Source organism: Tachyglossus aculeatus, chromosome 13 (assembly GCF_015852505.1).
Source record: "Tachyglossus aculeatus isolate mTacAcu1 chromosome 13, mTacAcu1.pri, whole genome shotgun sequence".
In the NCBI taxonomy this organism is placed as follows: domain Eukaryota; kingdom Metazoa; phylum Chordata; class Mammalia; order Monotremata; family Tachyglossidae; genus Tachyglossus; species Tachyglossus aculeatus.
The window spans coordinates 6,890,274-6,914,063 of record NC_052078.1 but is presented as its reverse complement, the minus strand read 5'-3'; the positions used below and the strand labels follow the sequence as shown (position 1 = coordinate 6,914,063).

The 23,790-nt window shown below is 44.7% G+C and overlaps 1 protein-coding gene across 2 annotated transcripts; it reads right to left on the bottom strand.

Annotated features, from left to right (window-relative positions):
* Positions 1-516: 516 nt before the first annotated feature.
* On the bottom strand, positions 517-23,377 carry INSIG1 (insulin induced gene 1). Of its 2 annotated transcripts, none has more exons than XM_038755557.1 (6): positions 23,106-23,377; positions 18,298-18,742; positions 14,161-14,285; positions 10,857-11,023; positions 6,245-6,344; positions 517-2,504 (listed from the first exon to the last, which is right to left on the bottom strand). In XM_038755557.1, the coding sequence occupies exons 2-6, from the start codon at positions 18,710-18,712 to the stop codon at positions 2,475-2,477; spliced, it is 837 nt and encodes a 278-aa protein (XP_038611485.1). In that variant the 5' UTR covers positions 18,713-18,742; positions 23,106-23,377; the 3' UTR covers positions 517-2,474. The 2 variants fall into 2 exon arrangements, with proteins under 2 accessions (XP_038611485.1, XP_038611486.1); XM_038755558.1 differs by having other exon boundaries at positions 18,298-18,738.
* Between the last annotated feature and the right edge of the window lie 413 nt (positions 23,378-23,790).

Genomic DNA, 23,790 nt, shown 5'->3' with positions numbered 1-23,790 from the left:
GCAGCGCTGCCTCAGAATGACCATCGATGGGATTCATTGAGCGCTTACTATGTGCACAGCATTGTAGTCATTGCTTAGATCACACATCGCTGCCCCGGTTAAGAGTTCCTACCCACTCTGCCGATGGCTGCCTGCTTCAGACCCACTGGAGAAGCCCCAAGGCACCAAGGTGGGTCTCAAAATGCAACTAGCTGCCTTAATGCTTTCAGCCCACCTCTACGAGGCCACTGCAAGCTCAGTCCATTATAGGAACATAGGAACCGGTGTGCAAAAAACCTTTCCTTTGAACAGTTGTGCTCCCTCAAAAATGTTGTGTTCTATCCACTCTGTTGTACCGTACTTTCCCAACCGCTCAGTGCGGTGTTCAGCGTGCAGTAAGCGCTCAATAAATACCACTGATGGATTGAACTTTGGAACTCAGGGAGACTAAGATCTAGAACACACAGAAGTACAGGATGTTCTGGTCTTCACGGCTGGTCCTCATTTTTCTCTAAAATCAAAAATCCACAGGCATCATCAGTTGGTCTTGAACCTTTAATAATAGTAAAAAAATGCAAAAACTGAACACATTGCTGAAAACTTATCTGCATGAATATGAATCTCAACTAAATGTTCAAATCCAGAATAGTGCAAATTTTGTTCAGACATTTTACAAACTCGGATCACTTTGGTTCATGTATTTGCTACAAATATTGGCAAAATCTGAACTTCTGATTTACATTTTTGGCTGCAATATTTCTAAGAGGAGCAGATTTACTTCCAGTTTGAGAGAGAAAATACTTACTGCTTATGCGTGATCAAGTATATATTTACAGATCTCATTGCTGTCTGCATCACTGTAATTACTTCTGGTTTAAGAAATGTTGACCGCTCCATCACTATTATTAAATTGTACAATTTTAGAATATTTAGGAGCATCCTTTCCAAGTTAAGGATAAACCCTATTATTACAACTTTCCCACTAAATAAATCAATCAGCTACAGCATCCTAGAGTTTGAACCAAGAGCATGTGATTATTTTTCTCAAAATAGGAAAAAAAGGGAATAAGCAAAAAAAACCCCAAACACGTATGCAAACAGTTTCATGGCTTCTTAGCCCAAACTTGCATTTTGCTGCCTGGTGACATTTATTTAGAAGGAGAGTCAACTTAACCTGATCTGATACCACTTTAACAAGACTCTAAAACAAACAAAAAAATTGCATTTTAAAATTGCATATACAAAAAAAAGGAAATTCAAAAGTTCCAACTACACCATAAGCACAAAACTGGAGTATTTCAAAGGATTTGGGTTCAAATGGAAGGTACAACAATAAACTAACTTTACCAGTGTAAGAAGTTATTGCTGAATATTTGCCTCCACCCAACACTGAAATGAATGCAGAACCCTTCGCTTTAATATCTCATATGTGAAACAATGAATAAATATTGAAGAGAATACAAGGCTCAGATTGGTTTTTGTATACATTGCACTTTAAATTTCCGACCCAATACTTGCAAATTAGGTCTTGGGAGGCTTATGCCATTAGACGAATGCATTGTGCTCACCGATATAATCAAATATTTAGAAACACCAGATGTTTAACGTAGTGACATATGCACTCTTCTTTTTACAAGGCAATCACAGATTGCAAATTCTATAGGGCTGTGAAAAACAAAGTAGCAACCTCTATTCTGCAGGGAGATAGAGAAAAATGGAGATAGCTTCGGTTCATTTCGAATGAAGCAAATGGCACGATATAAGTTTTCTCTATGTTGCGGGGTGGGGGTGTGCTGCAGTTTTTAAGGGGGACTTTAATGAACTGAAGTGAAAAATTTTAACAACAAGCCACACTGAGGAACTGTTACGTTTCACTGCTACTTGCTTCCAGTACGATTGTCTGCACGGAACTCCACCTGCAATCCAGACTGTGTGGTCAACCGCCTGTTTGTCCACTGGTTTTTCAGTCTTGAAGCATGACAGCAATGCCCTGACCCTTTCTCGATCACCCTTTTTTTTTTTTTTTTTTTAACACAACCCTATTTTTAATCTTTTGGATAAATGTTATTCCTATTACACCATGCCTCACCTTTGTTAAACACCAACAATCTCCTTCCTTTGGGCACTGATAGAAAAGCAAAAGTTTGTAATTTCTTTTAGTTCAAGGCCTTGAAATATGGCAGCTGTTTCAATAACTTAAAATGAAATCTTAACACGTGGTGAATTGTCACCTGCTTCGGTGCCTCTCGCTACCCCATTGGCCATAAAATCCTACCAGGGTATATGCAGAACATCAGGGTAAGATTTCATGATAAGCGGTTATTTTTCCACTTGGCTATTCTATAATAGATTAATGTTTTTTTTCCCACAAGTCACTGTGTGCAGGCAGCCCAGCCTAAATCAATGATTTAGAAAAAAACAATCTGATCACAATCCAGTATCCAGTGAAGGTTTACTTCAAAACTTTGCTTCCACTCTGGCACTGGGGTCAAGTTTCAGTCGCTATGTGGTTTTTCGGGAACACCCTGTGGTGAGAGAGACAGAGGAAGAGACATAATAAAAGTCACACATGTATCCAACATTCTTAAAACAAGCTGGCGAAAAAAGAAAAATCAGGGGAAAAGGAAAATTCCATTACTAACTTTTATCAAATCTCCCACCAGATGAATCCCTGTGCAGAATACAGCTGTTACTCTGCCCTCTCCTTCCCCTCTCTTCTCCCCTATCCAATTCCACTTTGATTCTGGAGATACTGAGTTAATGATCTTTCCCTGGAATAGGTAAGCTCACTGTGGGCAGGGAATGCTCACCTCAGGTTAGCCCAGCCAAAGGGGTGTTAATGATTTCAACCTGACCCCATCAAGTGACCACATGGTATTTGAGTCAACAGCTATTATTTTCTGAGTAACCAGAGAATGGGGTTATCTGCTTTTTCTTCTCTTTCTACACAGGAAGAAAATAATTTTGTAGTATTTTGGGGGCGAGCGGGGGGGGGGGCGTGGATTTGGTCAACTAGCACAGAAGGAGAAGATGAACAGGTCAAATTCAGTGTGAATTAAGGCTAGATTTCCCTACTTAATGGTAGAGGCAAAGACATACTATTGGGGCCCAACAGACTCAAGGCTGCCGGAGTCTCATAGCACCCATTCAGTGACTAGGATCACTTCATCTCCTGAGCCCTTGGGTAGCCCCTGCCACAGACTCGCTGCCTTGGAATGGTAGCCACTATAGCCAGGTCCCTTGTGAAGTGGTCAGAGTCCTCCCTCCTCACACTTCCCCCCCCCATGGTCCTAGCCTCTAAAAGAGTGCTTGGATGAAATACAGTTCCCCTTACAGTATATTTACACCCTGAGGAAATGCCTACTCTTCTTTCTATAGATTAAAAAGATGAAAAATCTCAATATAAATGGATTTTTCATACCCAAAGCTTGATACAGGGGGCAAATGTAATTTTACACACTTCCAATTCTGTTTGCATGAATAGTGCCTTTGAGCACATGGGCTGCAAACAACAAGCTGATACAACAGCACCCATTCCCCAAGAAATGGGGCCACTCTGAAGCAAAGTGACATGAAGGCTACTGTTCTTAATTCAGTGGAAATCAGGGCCCTGGGAATAACTACTGCCCTCGTGTAGTATTTCTCACATAAAGGATGTTGGTGACACTGCACAGAAGGAAGTGTGTGTGAGATAAAGCCAAGAACCAGTCCTTTGAATCTGAGGGGGGAAAAAAGGAGTCCTGATAAAAACTATTCAGATGAACACTTGGAAACTAGAAACAAACCTAGAAAGACTGTAGGTAAGTGTAGATAATGTTTCCTTACTCCTCATGTCACAATTAGCCCAGTTCTTCCCCCAGGCATGGGAGGAGGGAGTTAGAAGGAGAAGAGGGATGCCCAGAGAATCCTTAATTGCTCCAAAGTGCAGAAAGGAAAGGAGGAGGAAGACTCACATGCCCCTTCTCTCCTCACCCAATGCAGAGAGGCAGCTCCTCTTTGTCCCTGTTTGGAATCCATGACCGTCAAACAAAGTGTGGCCTCAGAGGGTACGAGGGGAGCTGAGCACTGATTATCTGCTCCACTTTTCCTGCCCTCTTCAGTACATTTGGGCTTTTTCCCTATCCTGACGGCCTGCTGCAGTTGGACTGAGTGGACTGAAACTTGATGACTCTAGCCTCAGGACCCTACCAGCTTTGACTTTAGTTCCTCTCAGGGAGCACGCATGAATATGACAAAGGATGAGCAGGGTAGAAGGTACAGAGAAACTATGAAACTTCTCTAAGAGCAATGACATCCTTTCCCTCGCCCCATAATGCTCTAGTTTTTGCTCGTGTCCACTTCCTTAGAATGCTTTATTTCATGTGAGTCAGGGGACCTAGGTTCTCATTCTGGTTCTGTCAACTGCCTGCTGTGTGACCTTGGACAGGTCACTTAACTTCTGTGCCTCAGTTTTCTCACCTGTGAAATGGGGATGAAACACCTGGTCTCCCTCCTACTTAGTCTGTGAGGTTGATGAGGGACAGGGACTATGTCTAAGCTGATTATCTTTCATGTTCCTCAGTGCTGCGTGGCTTAGTGGAAAGAGCAGGGGCCCGGAAGTCAAAGGACAGGGGTTCTAATCCTGGCTCTGCCACTTGTCTGTGTGACCTTGGGCAGGCCACTTCACTTCTCTTTGCCTCAGTTGTCTCATCTGTAAAATGAGGATTAAGACTGGGAGCCCCACATGGGGCAGTCTGATTACCTTGTATCTACCCCAGCACTTAGAACAGTGCTTGGCACATAGTAAGTGCTTAACAAATACCATAATTACTATCATTATTATAAAGAGCTTAAATACCACTATTATTATACTCAGAGTAGAGCAAAGAGTCTGAACAACCTCTCACTCAATGTATATAGACCTTCTAAACTGAATTAATTTCTGAGGACCACATGAATATTGAAGCAGGTTTTTCTAAAGGGAGCCTAGGGACAACAGTCTTAGAAAAAGGGTTCACATACAACTGATTCCCCTGATGACAACCAGCCCAACTCTTTAGGATGAGGCACCTTTTCATAAAGAGACTGAAAAAAGGCCAAATCAATATTAGTATTACCTTCCATTGTTCAGCTAGAAAGCTAGACTGGGAGCCTGTTGCTGGGTAGGGATTGTCTATCAGTTGCTGAACTGTACTTTCCAAGCACTTAGTACAATGCTCTGCACGCAGTAAGAGCTCAATAAGTACGACTGAATGAATGAATGAATACTGAAAAGATCTTGACCAGCCGACATTTAAAGCTGCAATGCATCGTAAAGTCAAACTCCAAACACTCCTATTTAGGATTTCCTCCCTGGCCATATGCATTAATGATCAGACTCTAAATTTTACTGGTCATGGAAGAAGACCTTCCTGTATATTATCTCTCTGCTGATTATGATTAACTTTGTTTACCATCTCCAGACAGGAACATGATCTCATCCAACCCACATTGAGTTCAATTTTGCAACCAACAATCCTCCCCGCCACCACCCACACTTATCCAAGGCCTAGGCATTTTTCATAACTTGTTCTTAATAAGCCCATGTGATGTATCTGTTGTTCTGGGAAGTTTAGACATTTTTCCTACAGGCATTTATTACACTGATTTGTGAAATGGAATCCTAAATAGGAATGTTTGGAGTTGGACTTGACAATGCACTGCAGCTTTAAATGTCTGCCGGCCAGGATATTTTCAGTAGCTTTCTGGATGAACAATGGAAGGTAATACTAATGTCGGGCTTGATTTCCAAGAAATTTCCACATGTCTATCCATTAAGACAATATCTTTCCTGTTCTGATTTTTTTTAAGACAAGAGATGGTTTAGTGAAAACATTTAACCAAGACTCTTAGTCCCCTTAGATGCCCAAGTCTCTGCAACTCCCTAGCTGTCAACATTATTCAACTTTTACTTCTAAAGCCCAATTTTTGAAAGTTCAAGAATGTTCAACAGGAACAACCCTCCCCAACACTTGGTAGGGGTAAGGGCAGACCATTAACCTTGTGACTTGCGTAAGGGAAGCACCAGGAACTCTCGCATGGTTATATTTATTCTTTCTCCCCTCAGCTCTGCAGGCTCTTTAAGATGCCTTATCTAAGGAACAGAAGTTGTAGAACTCCCTCTCTTTTCTCTCCAAGGACGGCCCTAGCAACAAGATGGCATACATAAATGTAGACCAATCACCACGATGTAGAGAACTAGTTAACGAAAAGGTAGTGCAGGGTCCATTTTTTTTTTTATATTTACCATAGCCAGTTGTCGTCCTATGTTTCCTACAGTCACACCTCCTGAGAAAAATATACAAGGTAACCAAGAACGGATATAAAGGAAGTCTGGGGAGGTATACCTATGATAAAGAATAGAGAAGGTAGTTAGTACTATTTTTCTCCTCTGTAGACTATGAGCCCCAGGCGAGGCAAGAACTCTGCCTGATCTACTTATACTGTAACGCCAAGTTTAGTACAGTGCCTGGCACACTGTATGCACTGAACAGATATCCCAATTATTATGAGCCACAGAAAATTGCCTTATATTCATTTTGTCTATTCAGGTTCATGGGAAGAAAGTCCAGTCTGCCTCAGTGCTTAGAACAGTGCTTGGTATGTAGTAAGCACTTAAATACCACAATTATTATTATTATTATTATTATTATTAAATTGACTGTGATATAGGGAACCAGGCTGTCCGTTAAAATAGAGGGCTGGTGGATTCGCAGATGCAATAAGCAATGCCACTGCCCTCCCAACCCCCCTGCCCACACCCAGATGTATCCCCGGCTGACAGATTAAGGCAGGTGCTGCTGCAGATGGAAATCTCTGTGCTTCCAAGCCTGCCGTCCCCAGCTTCCTTGGAGGTGTACGTCTTGCAACAGTTTGGTCAAGTGGCCCTCGGGATGAAATAGTTGCCCACTCCTGCTTTCAAGGCTCTCCAGAGCTTCCTCCCTTCAAGGTCCTACTGAGAGCTCACCTCCTCCAGGAGGCCTTCCCAGACTGAGCCCCCTCCTTCCTCTCCCCCTCCTCCCCATCCCCCCCACCTTACCTCCTTCCCTTCCCCACAGCACCTGTATATATGTATATATGTGTTTGTATTTATTACTCTATTTATTTATTTTACTTGTACATACCTATTCTATTTATTTTATTTTGTTAATGTTTTGTTTTGTTCTCTGTCTCCCCCTTCTATACTGTGAGCCCACTGTTGGGTAGGGACCGTCTCTATATGTTGCCAACTTGTACTTCCCAAGCGCTTAGTACAGTGCTCTGCACACAGTAAGCACTCAATAAATACGATTGATTGATTATAAGTGACTCCACAGATGTCAGTACCTGGCTCCTGAGGAACTTTGGACTGAACTCTGTTATCTCTTGGGCGACTTTTCCACTGTCAACTGTTGGCTTGACTGCATGTTGCCAACTTGTAATAATAATAATAATAATAATAATAATAATAATAATAATGGCATTTATTAAGCGCTTACTATGTGCAAAGCACTGTTCTAACTGCTGGGGAGGTTACAAGGTGATCAGGTTGTCCCATGGGAGGCTCACAGTCTTAATCCCCATTTTCCAGATGAGGTAACTGAGGCACAGAGAAGTGCCTTCTAGACTGTAAGCCCGCTGATGGGTAGGGACCGTCTCTATATGTTGCCAACTTGTAATTCCCAAGTGCTTAGTACAGTGCTTCTGCACACAGTAAGTGCTCAATAAATATGACTGAATGAATGAATGAAGGGACTTGCCCAAAGGCACACAGCTGACAATTGGCGGAGTTGGGATTTGAACCCATGACCTCTGACTCCAAAGCCCGTGCTCTTTCCACTGAGCCACGATGCTTACTTCCCAAGTGCTTAGTACAGTGCTCTGCACACAGTAAGTGCTCAATAAATACGATTGAATGAATGACTGCCTGTTTTTTTCTGAATGGTACTCTGATCCGTGGCACTTACCATATCCCTGCCCTGACTACTCCATCCAGTCCTTGCTGGCCTCCTGTCTCTCCTCACTTCACTCTATACATCCCTCTGCTGCCTGGAGGATTTTTCTGAAAAACTATTCTGTCCATGTCTCCTCACTCCTCAAAAACCTCCAACGGTTGCCCATCCACCTCTGTATCAAACAGAAACCCCTTACCATCGGTTTTAAGTCTCAATCGGCTCTCCCACGCCTACCAATAAGTGGTATTTATTGAGTGCTTACTGTGTACTGAGCAATGTACTAAGCATTTGGGAGAGTAAAATATAAGAGTGGGTAGAAATGGTCCCTGCCCAAAGCAGGTTTACAGTCTACAGTCCTATTTTACCTTGCTGCTCTCCTTCTTTAACCCAGCCTTTGCACTTTGCTCCTCTAACACCCACCTACTCATTGTACTTCATCCTTATCTATCCTGCTGAAGACCCCTTGTCCCCATCCTCCCTCTGTCCTGGAACTCCTTCCCCCTTCATATCTGACAGACCACTACTCTCCCCTTCTTCAAAGCACTCCTAAAAACCACACCTCCTCCAAGAAGTCTTTCCTGAGTCCTCATTTATCCTATTTGCTCTCCCTTCTGCATTCATTCATTCATTCATTCAATCGTATTTGAGTGCTTACTGTGTGCAGAGCACTGTACTAAGCGCTTGGGAAGTACAAGTCGGCAACATATAGAGATGGTCCCTACCCAACAACGGGCTCACAGTCTAGAAGGGGGAGACAGACAACAAAACCAAACATGTAGAAGGATGTCAAAATCGTCAGAACAAATAGAATTAAAGCTATATGCACATCATTAACAAAATAAATACGACTAGTAAATATGTACAAGTAAAATAGAGTAATAAATCTGTACAAATATATACAAGTGCTGTGGGGAGGGGAAGGAGGTAGGGCGGGGAAGATGGGGAGGAGGAAAGGAAAAAGGGGCTCAGTGTGGGAAGGCCTTCTGGAGGAGGTGAGCTCTCAGTAGGGCTTTGAAGGGAGGAAGAGAGCTAGCTTGGCGGATGTGTGGAGGGAGGGCATTCCAGGCCAGGGAAGGATGTGGGCCGGGGGTCGATGGCAGGACAGGTGAGAACGAGATACAGTGAGGTGGACAGCGGCAGAGGAGCGGAGGGTGCGGGCTGGGCTGGAGAAGGAGAGAAGGGAGGTGAGGTAGGAGGGGGCGAGGGGATGGACAGCCTTGAAGCCGAGAGTGAGGAGTTTTCGCTTGATTCGTAGGTTGACAGGCAGCCACTGGAGATTTTTGAGGAGGGGAGTAACATGCCCAGAGCATTTCTGCACAAAGATGATCCGGGCACCAGAGTGAAGTATAGACTGAAGTAGGGAGAGACTGGAGGATGAGAGATCAGAGAGGAGGCTGATGCAGTAATCCATTCGGGATAGGATGAGAGATTGAACCAGCAAGGTAGTGGTTTGGATGGAGAGGAGAGGGTGAATCTTGGTGATGTTGTGGAGGTGAGACCAGCAGGTTTTGGTGATAGATTGGATGTGTGGAGTGAACGAGAGAGCAGAGTCAAGGATGACACCAAGGTTGCGGGCTTGCGAGACGGGAAGGATAGTAGTGCCGTCTACTGTGACGAGAAAGTCAGGGAGAGGGCAGGGTTTGGGAGGGAAGATAAGCAGTTCGGTCTTGGACATACTGAGTTTTAGATGGCGGGCAGACATCCAGATGGAGATGTCCTGAAAGCAGGAGGAGATACGAGCCTGGATGGAGGGAGAGAGAGAGAGCAGGGGCAGAGATGTAGATTTGGGTGTCATTAGCGTAGACATGATAGTTGAAGCCGTGGGAGCGAATGAGTTTACCAAGGGAGTGAGTGTAGGTAGAGAACAGAAGGGGACCAAGAACTGACCCTTGAGGAACCCCTACAGTAAGGGGAGGGAGGGGGAGGAGGAGCCCGCAAAGGAGATTGAGAATGAACGGCCGGAGAGATGAGGAGACCCAGGAGAGGACGGAGTCTGTGAAGCCAAGGTTGGATAGCGTTTTGAGGAGAAGGGGGTGATCCACAGTGTCGAAGGCAGCTGAGATGTCGAGGAGAATTAGGATAGAGTAGGAGCCGTTGGATTTGGCAAGAAGGAGGTCATTGGTGGCCTTTGAGAGGGCAGTTTTGGTGGAGTGTAGGGGACGGAAGCCAGATTGGAGGAGGTCAAGGAGAGAGATGGCGTTGAGGAATTCGAGGCAGCGGGTGTAGATGACTCATTCTAGGAGTTTGGAAAGGAAGGGTAGGAGGGAGATAGGGCGAAAACTAGAAGGGGAAGTGGGGTCAAGGGAGGGTTTTCTTAGGATGGGGGAGACGTGGGCATGTTTGAAGGCAGAGGGGAAGGAACCAGTGGAGAGTGAGCAGTTGAAGATGAAGGTTAAGGAGGGGAGGAGGCGAGAGATTTAATAAGATGAGAGGGAATGGGGTCTGTAGCACAGGTGGATGGAGTAGCACTTGAGAGGAGGGAGGAGATCTCATCCGAAGATACTGCTGGGAAGGGAGAGTAGCGGAGAGGGTTGAGAGCTGGGGGATGCTGCTATTCAGCTCACCCTCAGCCCCACAGCACTTATGTACATATCCCCCTACTCTCCCATTTCCCTACTATATAATTTATTTCAATGTCCCCTTCTAGTCTGTAAATTCCCTGTGGGCAGAGATCATGTCCCCAACTCTCCCAAGTGCCTAGTATTGTGCTTTGCACATAGTAAATGCTCAACGGATATCACTGATTAACTGCAAGTCAGGAACTAGCAAGATGCTTGTGAAATCTTCACCCCCCCACTCTATGTTTAGGGTAGGAAACATTATAAAAGTTCAATACACTCAGGGTATGCAAAAATATGAAGTTTCAATTCTTCAGGTGACATCAAGTGGTTTCAGAAAGTAGGGGTGAAAAGTGATAATACTTACTGATAAACACCATTATATACGAGAAACTGAGTGATCAGAGTGGCTAGAAATGCTATTGTAATTCCAAGGCCAAGACCACTTCTTGAGCGATCAAATGTCCACCACAGGCCCAAAGATAGGGCTGCTAGAGTCAAAGAGAGCTGAACGTTATTAGCAAAGTCCAGTTTCTGGTGGTCAGGAAGTTAAGGGAAAGTTCAGGAACTATTTTCCTCCAGTAGACCTAAGATTCCCCGCCTTTTCAATGTATTACTTGGACTTGAAATTGGAATTTTTCACTTTATAACATAAGTTTCACTTTAATGCAATTGAGCTGGCTAAAGAATGGGCTTGTTGAACAAAGAGCTTCTATGTGGCTGTAATAGAGCTAATTCTTTTAGCGCTACTATTTCAAAACTAGCTTTTGAGGGAATTTTCTTTTCCTGACATCTAGCTGGGTGTCAAGCCAGCACAGGCTTAGCTCTGCCTTGTTGGGCCAACTCTAGGGGGACGTAGAAAGGAGTACCTAGGGGAGCCTGGGCGAGGTGTCGGTGGGGCAGGGACTGGGCCAGGCCCCAATTTGTCAGCTTGCCCTGCTCCTGCAGCATTGGGTGGTGAGTTACTTCTTGCACCATTCTCCCATTTCCCAAGATGCCACCCTGGAGACCTGTGCAGTCCCCATCTACACGAAGGTGAGCAGAAAGGGTAGCGGGGAGGAACCAGGAAGTGGTAGCATGGACCAGAGTAAAAAAGCAGTGGAACAGACAGCAAACCCTACCACTGGGCCAAAAGGGCGTGTGCCACGCTAAATGGCCTGGCATGCTACCCTGTGGCAAGATGGCACATCACCCTGCAGGGGCCTGGGGCTTCTGGACATTCCCATTAACTTGGCCCTCACCAGATGTGAAAATAGCATCACTCTTTTTAAGAATGATGCAGAGTCTGTGTCGCCATCTTGAGGGCTGCACCTCTCCCCCCACAAGGCTAGAAAGGTACATAGGAAGTTATTTATTTATAAATGTTAACACAACCTAGAAATTGAGGCCAGGAAGGGACAAATTTGCATTTAATGTGACCTAGTGGAAAGAGTGTGAGCCTGAGAGTCAGAAGATTTGGGTCCTAATCCTGACTCTGCCACCTGCCTGCAATCATATAACTTAAATTGAACCATGGTCTGCAAGCAGTAAGCACTCAAATATGATTGATAACTTCTGGGTCTCAGTATCCTCATCTGCAAAATGGGGATTCAATAACTTTCTCCCTCCTACTTAGAGGAGACAGGGCCTGTGTCCTATCTGCTTATAGTGAATCTTTCCCAGTGCTTAGTGCAATGCTGGGTACCTAGTAAGCGCTGAACAAATACAATTACACTTACCACCTGGAACTTGTTCGGGACACTCCACTACCCTGTAATCGCTTCCTCTTACAATAGAAACTCTGACGTCTTAAACTTCATGTTCGTAGTCTAGTTCCCTGGTTGCCCTGGAGGATCATACTTCTGATTTGGCAATGGAGTGCCTGAAGGCAAAGCCAAAGAGAGCCCAGAGATGAAGCACGTCTGCCAGGCTGCTCCACTTCCTGTACCCATTGCCAGCTCTCTGCTGCTTGGATGGGGGATGATGATGATAATTATTACTGAGGCATTTGTTCAGTGCTTACCACAAGCCAAGCACTTAGCGCTGGGGTAGATACAAGTCAGTTAGGTCAGACACGGTTCCTGTTCCACATGGGGCTCAGAGTCTAAGTAGGAGGGAGAAAAGCAAAAGAAGCAGTGTGGCTTAGCGGAAAAAGCACAGCTTTGGGAGGCAGAGGACGTGGATTCTAATCCCGGCTCCGCCACTTGTCTGCTGCGTGACCTTGGGCAAGTCACTTAATTCTCTGGCACTTAGTTACCTCATCTGTAAAAATGGGGATGAAGACTGTGAGCCCCACGTGGGACAACCTGATTACCTTCTATCAACCTCAGTGCTTAGAACAGTGCTTGGCACATAGTAAGCACTTAACAAATGCCATAATTATTATTATTAAAAGATACTGAAGCCCTACTTTTATAGACAGGGAACTTGAGGCCCAGAGAAGTGAAGGGACTTGCCCAAGGTCACACAGCAGGCAAGTAGCAGAGCTAGGATTAGAACCCAGGTCCCCTGACTCCCAAACCTGGACTCTTCCCACTAGGGTTGTTGGGAGGAGATCGTTGAATGGTTTTCTCCCCACAGCTGCCACTAACCTCACATGGCTGAATGGGCACAATGAAAAGGGTGTTAATGGGCTTTAGGAACTAACCCCGAAAAGATCACCAGCTATTTCCTGTCAACAGTACGTGCACAATCCCATCCGTCAGAAGTTTGTAAACTGCACTCCTTAGGTCATTTGGCTGGTCTCCAAGAGTCAGCACTCATAACTGCAGCGAACTCTCAGCTCAGAATAAACTCCGGACAATAAAGTCCTGCTAGCCCGCCCTGGAAATGATGCAGGCATGAGTAATCGGATTGCCACCGGACCTGCCTCCCTCAATTGCCCGCCGGACTTGCCAGTTGCCAGCCTGCTCTACCCGGCTTGCCCTCTCCCCTTCTCTGGCCCATCTGCAGCCACCCCATTTCGGGTCCCCTACCCCCGTTCCAACTCCTCAGTGGCTTCTGATGCCTCCCAACCTAACCAGGCCGTCCTCCTTCGACCCACCCACCCTTCCCTTCCTGCTCTTGGCGGTAGGGAGGTCAGGGGACTGGGAAATAGCAGCAGGCTTGAGTGGTCATGGCAGACAAGCTGCCTGGGAGGGTGATGGGCCGATATTCTAATCCTGGCTCTGCCACTTACCTGCTGTTTGGTTTTTTTTTGTTTTCTTTTTGTGATATTTGTTAAGCGCTTACTATGCTCCAGGCACCGTACTAAGTGCTGGGGAAGATACAAGTCTATCAGGTTGTGTGACCTCAGGCAAGTCTCTTAACTTTTCTGTGCCTCATCTGTAAAATGGAGATAAAATACCTGTTCTCCTCCGCTCTTAGACTGAGCCTCACATGGGACAGGGCCTGTGTCCAATCTGATTTGATTGTATTTACACCAGCACTTAAGTGCGTGGTTCATAGTAAGCACTTAGATACCACAATTTTTATTATTTCTATAGCTTGTACTAACATGGTTTTTTGTTTGTTTTGGCACTAATGGTAATCTAGCAGAGCATATTTATAGTAGCACAGTATAGGCGACTTACTCATCTTGGGTCATTAGCATGGGCCCTCAACATTTAGATTGGGGCCATTGATGTGAGCTTAAACACCCGTCAGAATGATCTGTGACACCCGCCCGGCCCAGAACATCAGCTCAAGGATACAGCACTTGCGTGGTTAATACCAACAAAAACTGCAATACACCGCATCACGCTGGCCCACTCTCGTTTGAATTTGTGGGGTTCTCCAAGGTGACTGTCAATGCAAGGATAGAGCAGGCCTACGACAGCTGGAAAAAAAAAAGTGAGAAAAGCATTATTAGTAGGCAGCCACCATGTAACACACCTTTTAGTAATATGGAAGGAGAAGGTAACTGTTTGGAGAAATGCTTATCAGGGGATACAGCACAAGGTGGACACTTGAGGAGCTGTGAAGCATCCCTGGACATGTCAGAGAAGCAGCATGGCTTAGTGGAAAGAGCCTGGGCTTGGGAGTCGGAGACTGTGGGTTCTAATCCCGTCTCCGCCACTTGTCAGCTGTGTGACTCTGGGCAAGTCACTTATCTTCTTGGTGCCTCAGTTACCTCATTTGAAAAGCGGGGATTAAGACGGTGAGCCCCACATGGGACAACCTGATAACCTTGTATCTACCCCAGCGCTTAGAACAGTGCTTGGTACATAGTAAGCACTTAAATACCATCATTATTATTTTCACTGCCAGAACATCCCCCCCACCCTCGGTGGAAGGACAAGGAACTGCTTATCTGTTGGCACCCTTGTTGCTTGCACAGTTGGCATGGCCTTCCCAGACTGAGCCCCCTCCTCCCCCGCTCCATCCCCCCTGCCTTACCTCCTTCCCTTCCCCACAGCACCTGTATATATGTATATATGTTCGTACATATTTATTACTCCATTCATTTATTTATCTTGTACATATCTATTCTATTTATTTTATTTTGTTAATATGTTTGGTTTTGTTCTCTGTCTCCCGCTTCTAGACTGTGAGCCCACTATTGGGTAGGGACCATCTCTATATGTTGCCAACTTGTATTTCCCATGCGCTTAGTACAGTGCTCTGCACACAGTAAGTGCTCAATAAATACGATTAATTGATTGATTGATTGATGGAAGGAGCCCAGGCCAGTGGCCCAGTGGCATGGCTTCTGCTTTAAATCTGGGTTCAAGGGAGCTCCAGGGACGCAGATAACTGGGCTACCAACTGGGCATTCTCCATTTAATTTCCTTTGCCTATGCCACCTTCCTAGAGAGAAAGAGACGGTGGAAACAAACTACAGATCCTTGTAAAGGTCTCTACCCACAAAACAATAGAGCACAGCTGCTTTGAGGTCAGGCCAGTGTTGGAAATAAGCAGAACAGATGTTCAAGTGAACCCAAACTTGAAACAGATTTTCCTTATAGGCAAAAAAATTTGCGCGGAGATGTTTAAATAAACGATGACTTCACCAGGTTCAGCTCTTTAAAAGCTACTTCTGTTTTGGCACAGGAAAAGGTAATTTCATATTCACTCATTTTGAGGGAATTCTGAAGAAACAGGGGTACTGGAGATATTTCACTTAGAGATTCAACTAGTAATAGCTATTTAAGAAGCAGCATGGCTTAGTGGAAAGAGCACGGGTTTAGGAGTCAGAGATCGTGGGTTCTAATTCTGACACCACCACCTGTCTGCTGTGTGACCTTGGGCAAGTCACTTAACTTCTCTGGCACTCAGTTCCCACATCTGTAAAATGGGGATGAAGACTGTGAGCCTCAAGTGGGACAACCTGATTACCTTGTATCTACCCCAGTGCTTAGAACTGTACTTCGCACATAGTAAGCGCTTAACAAATACGATCATCATTATTATTATTTAAATAGACAAAATAAATTAAACGCACATCCCAAATATTAGTAAATAAAGGACATACAGTCACAGGAATGTCCAGGGGGTATCTTATTTATATGGCAGGTTAAAGTAATTGATAAAAATTATTAAAAACTTTACTGATCCTGGCAATTGCCACTGGAAAGATTCAACTTTGTGCTGTCTAAAAGAATGACTTCCACAATTTACTCTTGAATCTTATCTTCAGAAGTACAAAGCTCAGCAAGGTGAAAAGATATTATTATAGGATCTCTCCAGTTACTGGTTCAAGGCTTGCCCTTGAGAAGGTCTCCAGGTAGTAAAAGAAAAAGTGTTTCAGATTTATCTGGGGTTCTGTGAAAGGTAACGACCACATTCATCTAAGGTTAAAATGTGAGGATTTGCTAAGTGTAAGAACTGCTATTAGAACATGGATGCCATGCTGAAATTCTTCAGGCTGAATTTTTAAAATCTAGGAATATTTCTTAAAACAAAAAGGACACCCCTCCTCCCCCCCATACAAACTAGATAAAAGCTTTTCCAAAATGGGATCTTTTTCTGCTGTTCAATGTCTCAATCTACTGCTTGTGATATTCTGCACAACATATTTCTTAAGATTCATTTTATGCCTGGGACAATGACATTTAAGTTTACTTCAACTGGCCAAGTGAGTTTCACAAACAATAGTTCAGAAGGAGTGTACGGACCATCTCTGAACACAAACATTTAACTGAACACTGCCTTGCACTAAGGCTAATCTAACCGAAGAGCCTTCTGGTGCGTGAACACAAGCTGTATAATTGCAAGAGGAAAAAGCATGACTGCAGTGTTAAATAGGTGGCACTTCAGGCTTTTCACTCCCACCCCAACACTTTTCCCTCAACCTACACTGGCCCTGGGGGGTTTCTCAGGATATTCTCCTAGCCCAGGCAGGCTGGTTGGAAGAGGGGTACTGAGCCACCAGCACATTTGGGCAGCAGCATCCTTCTGCCTGCCTCTTAATTTGCTATACTATTTCATTTTTTAAAACCCAGTGCTTTTTAGCTTTTTGAAACTGCAACAGAAATCACTTCCACTGAACCATCTTAATGACAGCTGGTATACTTTTTAGCATCAAGACAGGTAAACTCTGGGACACTGCTATCTGCCATTAGGTGAAGGCCTTGACCACTGTTTGCAAAATAGGCTATTTTGGATTTCAAATTTTCCATGCACAATTCTAGAGAGGCCAAATGAAGTGAATGCTTTTTATAATCCAGCTCAGCCTGCTTCCATCCTTAGACTTAGATCTACTGCATTTCTTTTTTTCTTTTAATTTTTAAATTGCATTTGGGATTTTTTTTTTGGTTCTGATGTAGGCACACAGTCTTTCTCCTTCTCCCAAAGCCACAAGTTCCAGGAAATCAGGTCTTGGCTTCTGACTGCAGTTGACTCAGTTTTTTGAGCAGCCGGAAGGGCAGATAAATTCCTCCTCCAAACGCATGTGACTAACTTGTTTTCAGTTCTCCAGCAGTGTAGCATGTTCTCTCCGGCAACCAGTAGCGATAGAGAACGGTGGCTCACCAGTTCTAGAGAAGGCCAATCGCAGAACAGCGAGCTCATGATGACACATGCCTGCTACATGGTCTCTGAACCCAGTCATTTCACCCCTTCTCCATCACAACCACTTCCTCAAGCTTTGCTCTACAGGCATTTAGGCTTTGAAATGATCACCTCCTCACTCCACCCCCCCCCCCCCCCCGATTAAAATACAAAGGGGAAAAAAAAATTTAGCCTGTTGATGGAAAAGAGAATCCCCAGTACACTTCAGATTTCTGCTTTCCTCCCTCTCCAGTTTATAGCCAGAGTTAAGTCGTGTACTTTCCTTTCTCCAATTTTGGCACTTCTGCTTTTCTACCAGCCTCTCCAAACCGCCCTCCTCCCCCCCAACACCTCCTGTCCTTCTTTAATCCATCTTTTGGGCAAGTCACTTCACTTCTCTGGGCCTCAGTTCCCTCATTTGGAAAATGGGGATTAAGACTGTGAGCCCCCCGTGGGACAACCTGATCACCTTGTAAGCTGCCCAGTGCTTAGAACAGTGCTTTGCACATAGTAAGCGCTTAATAAATGCCATTATTATTATTATTATTTTAGTGGCTGTTAGTTCACCAGAACCATCACCCTTTACCGACTGTCTAGAGGTTTGCCCTCGGTGGGTGGGGAACGATTACTTCATCATCATCATCAATCGTATTTATTGAGTGCTTACTATGTGCAGAGCACTGTACTAAGCGCTTGGGAAGTACAAATTGGCAACATATAGAGACAGTCCCTACCCAACAGTGGGCTCACAGTCTAAAAGGGGGAGACAGAGAACAAAACCAAACATACTAACAAAATAAAATAAATAGAATAGATATGTACAAATAAAATACAAATAAAATAAAATACAGATTACTTACCTGCCGCTGTCCCGCAGCAAGGAGGAACCCACCAGGCGGAGGAAAAGATTGTGGCAATGACTTCTTCGGGGAACAGGGTGACATTCCTCTGTATCTGCAGCAGATTGAGGACCAGGGCTAGGAAAACCCCTACAGCAAAAAGCACAACGCTCCGCTGCACCAAGTGGTGGTGCCAACTGTTGGTTGTGATTCTGCTGCTACCAGTGCTCCCGCTGCTATTACTGGTGGCCCTGTTTGCCACGTCAGTGTTCAGAGCACCGTGACCCACCAGGACCAGCGAGGAACTGGTAACGGAGGAATTCAGCATTTTCCCCACTTTTGCAGCCAGCCCGGCAGCTCTGGATCCCAAGTGGCTCTTGTGTGTCTCTCTGGTGGTGCAAGAACAATTCCAAAAGTGTCTGTCTAATCTGGGCATCAGTCGCCCCCAGGGGCACAGACAACCTTCCTAAGAGAAATGGGAAAGGGAAAAGGAACAAGGAGGAGGATGAAGTTAGTTTCAATGTGGCAAACAATAAGAAGAATTTGTTAAGCACTTATTCTGTGCCAAGCACTGTACTAGGCCCTGAGGTAGAGACAAGATAATTAGGTCAGATACAGTCCCTGCCCCTCACGGGGCTCTAATTTGGGACAACATAGCATCTGGCCCTTCCCAATATTTCAGCAACATGTGAAACGGCCTGCAGACTGGTCCTAGTGGACATGGCTAATATTGGAGCTTTTAAATAGTTGCAGCCACAGACTCAATAAGTGGCTTGGGCAAGTTCTAGTCCTAATTCCCAGCTCTGTCTGTAAAGTATCTACCCTGTTTTGTCAACATGAATGAGATACGTAACTTTGAGCGTTCTGGGGAAAAACTGTTATTATTGCTACTCTTTATAAACTAGAACTCTTCTTCTCATCTGGTCCCCAAAGAACAGGGTCATGGGTTTATATAAGGCCCTTCTTTAATTTAACAATGCATGATATTATAATGGTCTTTCTGCACCTGGGTTCTCTTTCCAGCTCTCTAATCAGCCTCAAAACTTCAGGTAGTTTGGTGAGTGGGTATGCGGATGATAATGAGAAAGATATACCTGCTCTGGCTTAATTTTAGGGGTCTCTTTGGCGGGATTTAAGAATATTATGGCTATTTTGCTGCCATGGTATTTAAAATTATTTCTAGAGAATCTCAATTTACTAAAAAACATTACCTACCTTATAGGGTTATTGTTTTTGTGGGGGGAAGAAAAAGGCAACTGGAAGGAAACAATGTTAGATAATAGAGAGACTGCCCCTTCATTAGACATATGAATTGCAGATTGTGACCAAAAGTAACATATATCTATATATACATATAGGTACATACATCAGAATAATAGTTGGGATATTACTATGTGCCAAATCCCGTACTAAGATACAACATAAGTAGGTTGGAGATACAGTCCCTGTCCCATATGGACTGTGAGCTCATTGTGGATAGGGAAATGTGTTTTATGTTATATTGTACAATATACAATATAGTATTGCTATACTATTAGTACTAATAGTACTAATACTATTATTATACTATTAGTATACTAATATACTATTGCTATACTATTGCCAAGTGCTTAGTACAGTGCTTTGTACACAGTAAGGACTCAATAAATATGATTACTAATAATAACAATGGGGCTCACAATTTCAAGGAAGGAGAACAGGCATTTAACCCCTATTTTACAGACAGGTAACTGAAGTGCAGGGTCATTCATTCATTCAATCGTATTTATTGAGTGCTTACTGTGTGCAAAGCACTGTACTAAGCGCTTGGAAACACAATTCGGCAACAGAGACAATCCCTAATAGTCCTAATTACTGTAATAACAATTAGGACTATAACAACAGGCTCACAGTCTAGAAGCGGGGAGACAGACATCAAAAGCAGGATGGCTTAGGGGAAAGAGCCAGGGCTTGGGAGTCAGAGGTCATGGGTTCTAATCCCGGATCCGCCACTCATGAGCCGTGTGGCTTTGGGCAAGTCACAACTTCCTTGTGCCTCAGTTACCTCATCTGTAAAATGGGGAATAAGACTTGAGCCCCACTTGGGACAACCTGATGATGAGAAGCAGCGTGGCTCAGTAAGAAAGAGCCCGGGCTTTGGAGTCAGAGGTCATGGGTTCAAATCCCAGCTCCGCTAATTGTCAGCTGTGTGACTTTGGGCAAGTCACTTAACTTCTCTGTGCCTCAGTTCCCTCATCGGTAAAATGGGGATTAAGACTGTGAGCCCCATGAGGGACAACCTGATCACTTTGTAAGCTCTTCAGTGCTTAGAACAGTGCTTTGCACGTAGTAAGTTCTTAATAAATGCCATTATTATTATTATCTTGTATCTACCCTAGCGCTGAGAACAAGTCGGCAACATATAGAGACGGTGCCTACCCAACAACGGGCTCACAGTCTAAAAGGGGGAGTCAAACAACAAAAGAAAACATGTAAAGAGGTGTCAAAACCTTCAGAATAAATAGAATTATAGCTATATGCACATCATTAATAAAATAGAGTAGTAAATATGTACAAGTAAAATAGAGTAATAAATCTGTACAAATATATACCAGTGCTGTGGGGAGGGCATCTCAGGACACTTAGCCGGGGGTCAACCCCAAGACCCCCCACCCCCCTGGACCCACTTCCTTTATTTCATGATGATGAAGGTATTAAGCGCTTACTATGTGCCAAGCACTGTTCTATTTGAATCCCAGTTATTAGTGCCTGCCTCCCCTCCTAGACCGCAAGCCCCTTGAGGCCAAGGGAGCGCGCCTGCCAAGTCTAGTCATTCATTCAACCCTATTTACTGAGTGCTTACTGTGTGCGGGGCACTGTACTAAGCGCTTGCAGCGTGGCTCAGTGGAAAGAGCACGGGCTTTGGAGTCAGAGGTCATGGGTTCAAATCCCGGCTCCGCCAATTAGCTGTGTGACTTTGGGCAAGTCACTTCACTGGGCCTCAGTTACCTCACCTGCAAAATGGGGATGAAGACTGTGAGCACCCCCCGTGGGACAACCTGATCACCTTGTAACCTCCCCAGCGCTTAGAACAGTACCTTGCACATTGTAAGCGCTTAAATGCCATCATTATTATTATTACAATTCGGCAACATAGAGAGGCGGTCCCTACCCAACAACGGGCTCTTGCGGTCACCCAAGCGCGCTGAGTATATGTTGCCGATTTGTACCTCCCAAGCGCTCAGTACAGTGCTTCCTGCACACAGGAAGCGCTCAATAAACACGACTGAATGAATGAATGACTGCGAATGTCCATATGGCTTTAATTCTATTTGTTCTGGGCCCGTTGTTGGGTAGGGACCGTCTCTCTATGTTGCCGACTTGGACTTCCCAAGCGCTTAGTATCGTGCTGTGCACACAGTAATCAATCAATCAATAGTGTTTACTGAGCGCTTACTGTGTGCAGAGCACTGTACTAAGCGCTTGGGAAGTACAAGTTGGCAACATATATGTACATATAATAATAATAATAATAATAATAATAATAATGGCATTTGTTAAGCGCTTACTATGTGCAGAGCACTGTTCTGTTCATATCATATATACATGTACAAGTAAAATAGAGTAATAAATACGTACAAACATCTATAGAGGGTCGGGTTTTCAGGGTTGATAAATGCCCATCAATCAATCAATCAATCGTATTTATTGAGCGCTTACTGTGTGCAGAGCACTGTACTAAGCGTTTGGGAAGCACAAGTTGGCAACATATATATACAAGTATATATATATATGTATACATATATATGTACAAGTAAAATAAATAGAGTAATAAATACGTACAAACATCTATAGAGGGTCGGGTTTTCAGGGTTGATAAATGCCCGCCAATCATTCAGTCGTATTTATTGAGCGCTTACTGTGTGCAGAGCACTGTACTAAGCGTTTGGGAAGCACAAGTTGGCAACATATATATACATATATATGTACAAGTAAAATAAATAGAGTAATAAATACGTACAAACATCTATAGAGGGTCGGGTTTTCAGGGTTGATGAATGCCCGCCAATCATTCAATCGTATTTATTGAGCGCTTACTGTGTGCAGAGCACTGTACTAAGCGCTTGGGAAGCACAAGTTGGCAACATATATATACAAGTATATATATATATATATATACATATATATGTACAAGTAAAATAAATAGAGTAATAAATACGTACAAACATCTATAGAGGGTCGGGTTTTCAGGGTTGATAAATGCCCTCCAATCATTCAATCGTATTTATTGAGCGCTTACTGTGTGCAGAGCACTGTACTAAGCGCTTGGGAAGTACAAGTTGGCAACACATATATACATGTATATATATATACATATATGTGTATATATATATACATATATATGTACAAGTAAAATAAGTAGAGTAATAAATACGTACAAACATCTATAGAGGGTCGCGTTTTCAGGGTTGATAAATGCCAATCAATCAATCAATGGTATTTATTGAGCGCTTACTGTGTGCAGAGCACTGTACTAAGCGCTTGGGAAGTACAAGTTGGCAACATATAGAGACAGTCATCATCATCATCATCAATCGTATTTATTGAGCGCTTACTATGTGCAGAGCACTGTACTAAGCGCTTGGGAAGTCCAAATTGGCAACATAGAGAGACAGTCCCTGCCCAACAGTGGGCTCACAGTCTAAAAGGGGGAGACAGAGAACAAAACCAAACATACTAACAGAACATACAGTCCCTACCCAACAGCGGGCTCACAGTCGAAAAGGGGGAGTCAGACAACAAAACCACCCATGCTAACAAAATAAAATGAATAGCAGGGGAGCCCCTACCTGGAGGAGGGTGGGTGGGGGGCTGCCGTCCGTCTCCCGCCAAGGTGATGGAGGAGGAGGAGGAGGAAGAGGAGGAGCTGCCTCCTCCAAAGTTTCCCCAGCAGCAGCTGGTAAAAGGTTTATAAGGCCCGAAATCAGGCAACTGAGGCCCAACCTCCCGGTGCTTGTTGAGCTCCGCCCCAGGCCGCTCCTTCTTCTCCTTCTTCTCCTCCCCCGGCCCGGCCGCGGGGGGGCGCTGGGGAGGCGGGCCGCGGCGTCCCCGGCCTCGCGCTCGGGCTCGCGCGCACGCCACCCCCCCCCTCTCCCCGGCGGGTAAACAGCCGGCCGGTCGGGTGAGGCGGCCCCAGCCAATGGGAGGCGGGCGGCCCATATGACGTCAGGGACACACCACTCGCCTTCCTAGCAGACCCATAGGAAGCGAAGGGGCGGGAGCCCCAGCGCGGGGCGCGAGACGGACACAGGCGGGGGGGCGGGGAGCCAAGGGGCGCGCGCGCTTGCGCGTGCGCACGGCCTCTTCTTCACAGCCATGTGTCAGTCAGTCAGTCTGTCTGTCTGTCTGTCTGTCTCAGTCAGTCCTACTTATTAATAAATGACGGCGTTTATTATTCAGTCATTCATTCTTTCATTCAGTCGTATTGATTGAGGGCCTGCTGTGTGCAGAGCACTGTACTGTAAATCAATAGAA

Coding starts and splice junctions, on each gene's coding strand:
- INSIG1 (XM_038755557.1), bottom strand. CDS start 18,712: ATGCCCAGATTAGACAGACACTTTTGGAATTGTTCTTGCACCACCAGA. Junction 11,024..14,160: donor GTATTAACCACGCAAGTGCT/GTATCCTTGAGC, acceptor CCTGACCACCAG/AAACTGGACTTTGCTAATAA. Junction 6,345..10,856: donor GTATATAATGGTGTTTATCA/GTAAGTATTATC, acceptor TCTTTATCATAG/GTATACCTCCCCAGACTTCC.